The 8,998-nt window shown below is 40.3% G+C and overlaps 1 protein-coding gene across 6 annotated transcripts in view; it reads right to left on the bottom strand.

The window, feature by feature from the left end:
• Positions 1-659: 659 nt before the first annotated feature.
• The window catches only part of LOC136675582 (E3 ubiquitin-protein ligase mib1-like), a 53,476-nt gene continuing 45,137 nt past the window's right edge, over positions 660-8,998 (bottom strand). For 2 of the 6 annotated variants that reach the window (XM_066652208.1, XM_066652207.1), the window contains exons 17-23: positions 8,353-8,534; positions 7,472-7,661; positions 7,049-7,127; positions 6,311-6,430; positions 3,911-3,982; positions 3,355-3,455; positions 660-3,069 (exon numbers count right to left, since the gene is read on the bottom strand). In XM_066652208.1, the coding sequence (XP_066508305.1) occupies positions 2,929-3,069; positions 3,355-3,455; positions 3,911-3,982; positions 6,311-6,430; positions 7,049-7,127; positions 7,472-7,661; positions 8,353-8,534 (885 nt within the window). In that variant the 3' untranslated portion in view covers positions 660-2,928. The remainder of the gene's footprint in view (positions 3,070-3,354; positions 3,456-3,910; positions 3,983-6,310; positions 6,431-7,048; positions 7,128-7,471; positions 7,662-8,352; positions 8,535-8,998) is intronic. The other 4 variants (XM_066652209.1, XM_066652210.1, XM_066652211.1 and 1 more) reach the window with 4 other exon arrangements.

Here is an 8,998-nt window from a genome sequence, read left to right as displayed (position 1 = left end):
ATTGCTGGGACGGCTTGTTGAGTGCTGTATCTGGGTGATCTTTCATTATCTGTCCAAATCCGTGTGTAATGTTCGGGGCTGGAGCTCCAGAGGGCTTTTGTGATGGAGTGGTGGGATGCGGTTGTAGGTAATATCTCTGGAGATCAGAATTAGTGGTGGGTTTAACAACTGTAACTTGAGCCACTGAACTGGAACAGGCCTGACTTCAGGTTCAAGCACAAGCCAGTCGTTTTTCTCACCTAGAGTCAACAGATTCAGAGAGAAAATTAAGTGCTGTCAATCAAGTTACAGTTTGCTCCCTGAAGTTCTATTCAGATCTTTACAAATTGCGGTATAATTCCATTATTGAATGATGCCGTGTTTTGCTTTAAAAAAAATATCAATCCAAAGTCAAAATTCATCTTCCTGTACTTTTCCATCAAAATGTAAGGACTCCTCCCCACCTTTAAAACAGCTTCTGAGTTTTGATGTCGCTATGCACCAGTGGGTGGGGAAAGTATTAAGAACCAATATCAAGTTTCATACCTTTTTTTTCGCTCAGAGGGAGAAAACCCTGAGTGGGTTCAGAATACTGTCTCAAACGAAGTAGTCAACTTTATAGAAAAAGCAGGTATCTTTAGACAAATCTGATCAAAGAGACAGACTCACAGCGTGGTTCCATTAGATCTTTATTCTGAGATGCATTTCTTTTTAAAAGCACTTTGCAATACATAGTGAACAGCTGTTTTCCATGATAAATGTACTGCATACATCAAACATTCATGCCAAAAGAGAGAAAAAAAATGTATTGAAACTTTTAAACCTGGAAATATTTATGTACTGAAAATAAGGTACAAAATAGGCCTTTAATAACCATGACGATACAATACAATACTACTGTTAAAGTACATTAGTGCATCTAAACATTGAGAATGTTAACATGATCACTTAAATGATACAAAATCTTAAAAAAGGCAAAAGTATGAAGCTACTTTTTTTCTTCTGCATCAACAAAAAGTGTCAGATAAGCGAAGATGGAGCATGCCACCTTAATGTAGTTTCCAAAGTGAAAACGGCTCCATAGGATGAGAGCCATACAGAGACTCATTACAGAACCTTAGTCTTTGACCCAATCCTAACTTAAACAAAACAAACAAAAAGCTCTGCGTGGTTTTAAACACTGTTGGTAAAGACAATGGAGGTTATAGTGGAACGTAAATGTGATCCTGATCTTCTAAAGGCGAGTACAGCTGGACTACAAGCGAAGAACGATACAGTGTTTTGGTAAATAGTCCTCTTAGGCTACAAACTTATTTTTTGTGACAAAAGGTAAGACAATGATGTCTGTGAAAACAAAACTACCATAAAAACCTAGTTTCCTACTTGCTGGTAACCATAGAAAATATCTCATACCTCTTCTTGGCTTTATATTAGATTGTACATCCTAGTTCAGTCTATTTGGAATTAAAAAGATGAAAACATAAATAAAAGACAGTAAAAAGGTAAAACAGCACCTTATCCCCAGAAAAGTATTGAACTATTTTAATATATTTTTTTGGAACAACACAAAAATCAATGGTTAATAGCAAACTCTTTCGTCGACGCCTGGTAATACATCCTCAAATAACACAGCAGGTCTGAGATGGAGAACTCAACAGTAAAAGATTGCACCGTCAGTTTAAGCCAGTTCCATTATAAGACAATGAGGGTAAACTATTTGGACCAACCTTGATATTCCATCCTCAGTACTTCCACCAATAATACTCTGTATGCATACTGTAGTATAGCTGGTTTATAGAGTAACTATCACATGCAAGTACCAGAGTGAATGGATGTCAGTGTTAAATGTTCCTGTGTGATGTAATCTGCTTTCACCCATGATTTTAAAACCATGGTTTTAGGGGAAAAAAAACAAAAAGGGGATTTTACTTAATGTAGATACTACAAATTCCAGAATCTAAATGGCAGCGTATGGGTCTCAGGCAGTTTTAACAAGAAGGTGACAGGCTTAAGTGTTCAAGGCGTTTCTCAACAGTCACCACGCTGGCTGAACACTCACAATAAGTCACTGATTGATTCTGCGGCTACAAATGTGCTTGCGGCAGGCTGTGGAGCACAACACATAAAAAAAAATGGTACGTGAAAAATAAGTGGCAAGTCTTCTGAGGCTTGCATATGAGGGCTGACACAGAAATGAGCGTACAGATGTCAGATCTTGTAGCTCGAGCTCATTAGAAGCTGAAGGAAAACACAGTGCAGGCAAACATCTACCATAAAATGAACCCTTGCACTGAACAGGGCTGGACTCGGAAGCTCTGCAGCGTTAGAAATAAAATAAATACTCCAGCCTCTTCAAATCTAATCTCCATCTGATGTATCTGTATTATGCACCACATATGATGTCTGTGTATAAGATAGTAATGAATCATGCTTAACTACACAAAATAATGCAATCTATTATTTTAAATTGTTTCAACTGCCCTACTCAAGACATAAGAGGTGTGTAAATACAGGAAAATGAGTAGCAGTTCCCTGTTAATCAAGTGTATAATACAGATGCAGCAGAGAGAGACTGTTAAAAAAGAAACAAAAAAATAAAGTCTGTCAGAGTACTTGTTTAAGCTCATTGTAAGACCGAGAGAGAATACTTAACACTCAAGCCTCTCGTTTAGATCGTACAAAGCAAAAAGCCCTGAACAATAAAAGGACAGCAAAGAAGGAAACTGTTGCCTCAACAGCGTAGTGAACAAAACATTAACAAATTTCTGCTGACAACCAGAACACATACCTCAAGGCATTGAATTAACTTGAATCCTGGGTAAAAAAGAAAATGACCAAATAAAAATGTAAAAGAATAAGCTAACGTAACACTGATGACTCTTAGCTTTAGAGTGAGCCACAGAAAGACTTGTGACCTGTGGGAGCTGGTCTCGCTGAGGAACTGAAGCTCTAATAGAGAAGGATCCGCCGTTCGATTGCCTTCCTGCAGATGGGACACTCGCTCATACGGTCACCACACAGCTGGCACGTGCCGTGGCCGCACATGAAGATCATGTTCTTCAGACGATCTAGACACACCGGGCACATGGTCTGCATGGATGTGAAACACACGTTAGTACTGAGTTGCTTCAAGTTCCATGTTTTCACAACCCCGGAACCAAAGATCTCCACTTTTATTTATTTTATCAAGGAAAGGGCCAGATCTGGACTTCCTTCTCCAGGCAGAATGGATTTTAAATCATTTCGATGCTAATATTCCTTAACCTCACATATTATTGTGGACAAAAACCCTCCAAATAAACTACTCCCACTGAAATAAATGAGAGAAACCAGTGTGGGCACCTAGGGAATCATGTGAAGCACACCGTTTCCTACCTGTTCTTTTATGTCCTGTAGCTGCTGCTGGAGCTTCTGAACATCTGCGTTGACATTAGTGTTGTCTTTGTCTCTCTGCAGAGCTGGGATATTTCCGCTAGCTGCAAGGCAAATACATGTAGTTGAGAATTTCACCAAACTGACATCATCCACCGGTAAGAGATGCCACCTACTGAAAGCAGATGGCTGTTAAACCATTGGGCTTCACACACAACCCTGACCAGAGGATTATATTCTCTTTAAAAACCAGGCTGAAGGATAACCGGGGACTCAGGATGAAGGCAGTTTATGGTTTAGTTCAAGTGTGGTTACATTCTGATCCAAGTTTAGAGGATTCCTGTCCACAAACAAGCCAGTACAGTCATTGCAAAACTGTACGTACACTGTAACTGTGTACAGCGCTGTTTAAATATTAATTTGACCTGTGACTATATCTGGAGCCAGCAGCTGATGGCTAGTCCACCAAATGTAGAGACAGTGCGAGGAATTTTTGGACCCTGAGGAGCAGGAAAGAAGTTGGAAAATTATTTGGGGGGGTTAGGAATTGAATACTTACACCAACTTAGCGCCAGATTGTTGGGCTGAAGAAGATCCTGCGACCCCCCTGGCATTGAGTTAGAGCCCCCTGCTGAGAAGCAACCAGTCACAGTGTTACGTAATGCATGCTGCCCCGCAAAAAAATCGCTCAGGGCCAACCTAGCCTGGCCTACAGCAGAGTCTCAGGATGTACTCGTTAGCAAGAGCAAAGGAAAGAGCAGGTTAAAATGATTGCTACAGTGACAGCTGTTAAGGGAGGTGAAGTAGTTGACCTGTTTCGCTGCAAGGCCCTCCCAATAGCAGGCAACGTGCAGAGAACAGTTGAGAAGAATGGTTGCTGCTCAACAGCAGAAACTGCTGCAAAAGTGAGGGATTGCTCATTCAGAAAAAAGCAGCAGTAAAAGGTCAGAGAGAGCAGGGGTGTCATGAAGCTGAGGGGATCATTAATGAGCTAATTCCAAAGTAAATGCACAACCATATAAGACTAACAGAGGTCTACGGTAAGCCTGTCAACACGGTCAGCTTTTTATATACAATATATAACGCCTGAGCAATTATTCAGAAAAATTATTTTATTGAATGAGAATAAAGGCAAACTCATGATTATAGAGCAGAAATATGCCTTCGTGGTATGGATTACTAGTTTTTTGGTTTGGATTATTTTGAGGGTGGTGTGAGGGTGGTGTGAGGGTGGGGGGGTGGGGGGACCCTACAGCCACCAGTGACCCCAAATAACCCTCTATTCCCATACCAGTGTATTTTCACGGGCTGCTGTCTTTATCATATCCACTTTCAGACTGGTGAGACCTTCGTATGCAGACGCTAAAGTGCTCTGGTCTGGTTGAAGTGTGTCTGAGTATGACCGTGGCTTCTCAATAGGCAGAGTCCAGGAAAGAATCCCATCAGACTTATTTATAACATATTTAAGTCTTGTTTCTCAAATCACAGGAAGGTAGAGAGGAATGCAGCATGCATCTCACAGTACAAATTCTATCTGTTTGAGTATGTTTTATTTTTTGTACAAAAAATAAAATAGTATAATAATAATAATAATAATGTGGAATAGACTGCCTGCTTTTATTAGGATGCCACCTACAATTAATGTTTTCAAGTCCAAATTAAAAAACTTGTATACTCAGGCCTTTGGGTGCTTTAATAAGTTCTAATTAACTTATCTGTATGTCCAGGGTAAATCAGAATCTTTCATTTTATTAATTTGTTTGCTATATGTATGTAGACTTTTATATTTCACTGTTTGTACTTTTGTACAGCACTGTGGTTAGCGCTTGTGGCTTTTAAATGTGCTTTAAAAAATACGTTTTATTTCAATTTCAATAAAAAAAATCAATGTGCATGCTTAAAATGATTCACCTCACAGTATTGGAGAATATTTAAATATTGATTACAATATCGGAGAGTCAAAAGTTGGTGGCAAGTAGTCAACTAAGCCTTGATATAAAGTATTTGACCTCACTTCTTGTTCCTATAATAAAACTGTGCAGTTTATACCACAATCTCACTGTTTAGAGTAGTACATCGTTTGTGTTTTAACATACATTTTACAAATGGGAAGGAAATCATAATGCAGACCATTTTCCAACACAGCTTTCAGAAATGTTAACAATTCTGTGCATGCAAGTCGTGTGTCTGTTTGCTATGGATGTTCTTTTTGTGGGTTCTTAAGGCTAGAAGTGGCTCCATATGACAAACAGAACCCAGGCATGGCAGGGGAGTGAGGAAGATAAGAGATACAAGTTGCATTCCTCTGCTGAATGTGTGTGTGTTTGTGTGTGTGTGTGTGTGTTCCCGACTAGGTCACTAAAGGATGTCAGCATGGAAGAATCTGTCTGACATCCAAGCGTGGTTACAAAGAAACAGACCCTCTTAAAAAAAAAAAAAAAAGAAAGAAAAGGGGGGGAAAAAAAACCCAACCCCAAAAAAAACACTGTATACAAGTGAACTTACACCAGTATCCCTTTGAACTGAAACTAAAATCAACAAAACACATCACAGGGAGGATCATGATTGCTCTACCGATGACAAACGATGAGAAATTCAAACTGAACACAAAAACATGACTTAACCAAAGCACTTAAACCGTCACGATAAAAACACACTAATAAATTATGAGGAAAATACTTTCAGAGCAGTTTTCATTGTTTCCTAAGGGTGTAAAATCCTGAAACACTAACGTATCGGAACTACTCTAAGACGAAAATTCCCCTATGATCCCGTATGGTTGAACTGTCACATCAGTCAAAACAATGGAGAGGGGAAAATATGGACATGAGCAAAAGCAAGAAAGAATGAAGCAAACCAAGGCCAAAATAAACACAGAAACATATTGAAAATGAAAGGAGAAAGTAAAGGCTGTGGAATAATAAAAGAAAGAAAAGGGAACTTGTGGAAGTTCACTCACTAAGGTCCTCATCATCAGTGGCATCCTCCATACCTTTCCCTCCACAGCACAAGACGAAGGGAGTGCGCCGCTCCACCACCGCTCGACACTGCACGCACTTTTTCATCAGGCTCGCACAGTCTGCCACACACACAAAAAAAACAACAACCATGGTGAGGGGGTTAGCACCCCGAGACACCTCATTAGCAACCAACAATGAGACGCACCCACCCAAATGTCAGGTTATAAACAATGGGTGAGGGTCTGGTAAGGAATGTGTTGTAAATGTAGTGTAAATCCCTACTCTAAAAAGTTAAAATAAAGAGCATACAGGGCCATCATTCATTTCCATTCAACACTTGTCTCAGCCAGACATGTAAGTGTGGGACAGAATAATAAGTACATATTAGTACGTGTACCAACGATGCCATACTTATAGCTAAAAAATGTCCAGCACTGAATTAGAGAACACTAAACATAAAATACATTTAGTCAACAACCTGGAGTACTAAATCAGGGCTGAGAGTTTGGAAGTTACATGGTGAGAAGTTTGAACTACAGGTTGCTGTCATTCACTCCATGCCCTGAAAACACCAAGGGACTGAGGTGTCATGTGATAAAGTAGTGTCAGTGATGCTCCACAGAAGGGCAAGTGTGTGTGTGTGTATATGTGAGAGAGAGAGAGAGAGAGAGAGAGAGAGAGAGAGAGAGAGAAAGTAACAGAGAGGTGTGGAGGGATGAGCAGATGATATGACTTACTCTCACACGCGCACATGTGACCGCAGGGCTGGAAGAGGACGGCTGCTTTCTTGTCCGAGCACACCACACACTCCTCAATCTGAGAGAACAGAGTAACCTTACTGTGAAACTTACAAATACACATTATTATTTAAATATTTATCATGGAGGTAAATACTAGATCCAAAGGTCCCCATATTCAGCACTTAGTCTTATGTTTTTTTTTGTTAGTGACCAGAATAAATAATAATAAAATCCTAAAAATAAATGCATTCATTTCTATTAGTGCTTTTAATATATTAGCGATTTAATCAAGGTCAGTGTCAATTATATTTTCACAGTTTCTTTATTTTATACTTTTTCTTTGGTTTGCTTCAAGCTTCTGTTTCTTTGACTCATTCTCACAGAGTAAATAAGTATTTGTTTTTAAAAATTAGCTTTTACCTTGGTCCTGGACTGGACCTGGTCTTTACATATGAGACACTTCTTGACACGCGGGGAGCAGAGAGAGCAGGTGGCGATGTGACCACAGGGGCCGAAGAGAGTATCCCTCTTCATATCAGAGCAAACCATACACTCCTCTAGTGTCTCGTTGTTGCTGTTTAGAGATGGACTGCGGGAGCCCACCTGACCACTGAGGGAGAAGGGGGTGATGGACAGAGGGAGAGAAATATTAAAAAGAGAGAAATATAGGGCAGAAGAAGATGGTTGGGGGGGGGGGGGGGGGGGGGGGGATGACGAATGAAGGGAAAAGAGAACACGACACGCAGTGTAGAAGACAGATAGGAGAAGGAAGGGACAGAGGATGGAGGAGAGAGAAAAAGGGGCAAAAGGAAAGAAAACATTAGACAATGGAGAGAGATAAGGACTCCAATATTACAGGCACCCACTAAAACATGGGTAATAAATTGCTTTAGTGTTAAAACAGCAAAACTCGTAATGTTACATTCCATCAAACCACTCCACACTAAAATATCTAGTAAATGTTAATATTCAAAATAAGTATTTATGAAAATTAGCTGTATTGTGCCTATGAAAATAGTGCTTGCTGCTGATCATATATGACAAGGCTATTCAACTGAGGTCCTGTAGGACCAGATGTCCTGCATACTTTGGTGAGTTCTCTGCTCATATACATCTGATTCAACCAACTGGTGCCACTGCCATGTTCTGAGCTGCATTTGAGTAAAGGAATTACTATACTCCACTCTATTACCACATTCTTGATGCTAACAGGCAAAAAGCAACATTTCAATGTAAGCAACAATGTAAGGGTGGCCCTACAGAGTCTCCTTTGGCACCTGATCAGGACTGAAAGCACACACCTGGTCTTCTCCTTATGACACTTGGCCAGTGCCTTGCAGAGACTTGGGTCAGGGCACAGGTCCAGAGGAGACTGTCCTTTCTTGTTGCGAATGGTAAGGTCAGCGCCGTTGGCGGCCAAGAAACAAGCAATGGAGGCTGCACTCTTCTTCTCTGCTCCCTGAGTGCCCAGCCCCATGATCAGCTACAAAGAAACAACATAGTCACAAAAGTGCCACAAAGAACGCTTTCAGAGCAACAATGAGGTAAGGTTACAATTAAGGTCCTGGCATATTCCAACTTGAAACCTTTTCAGGAATAAATGGCTGAAAAGACATATTTAAAGCAGGCACAATCTCACAATAGCGATAGAAATGTCTATCATTGCAATCTGCTACCATCCCTTTACTGAACACAGGTATAATCTACAAAACATATATTAGCAATGACACTTTAGCCCCATCTCACCTGGAGAGTGAGATTTCAACGCGCTACGTGTGCTACACTTATCAGCTCAACTGTGAAATTCTGCAATGGATTTAGCTCCATCTCTTTCCAAAATAAAGAAAAACTGCCCAAAATAGGCATGTAAAAAGAGCCGCAGATGAGTCGAGTCAAGATGTACGGCTGCTCTAGAAGCACTCTTACAGAACTAAATGGGGCAGCCAC

The sequence above is a fragment of the Hoplias malabaricus genome, chromosome X1, assembly GCF_029633855.1.
Source record: "Hoplias malabaricus isolate fHopMal1 chromosome X1, fHopMal1.hap1, whole genome shotgun sequence".
NCBI lineage: Eukaryota > Metazoa > Chordata > Actinopteri > Characiformes > Erythrinidae > Hoplias > Hoplias malabaricus.
Note: the sequence above shows the minus strand (reverse complement) of the source record. Positions and strands in the feature narration are given on the sequence as shown.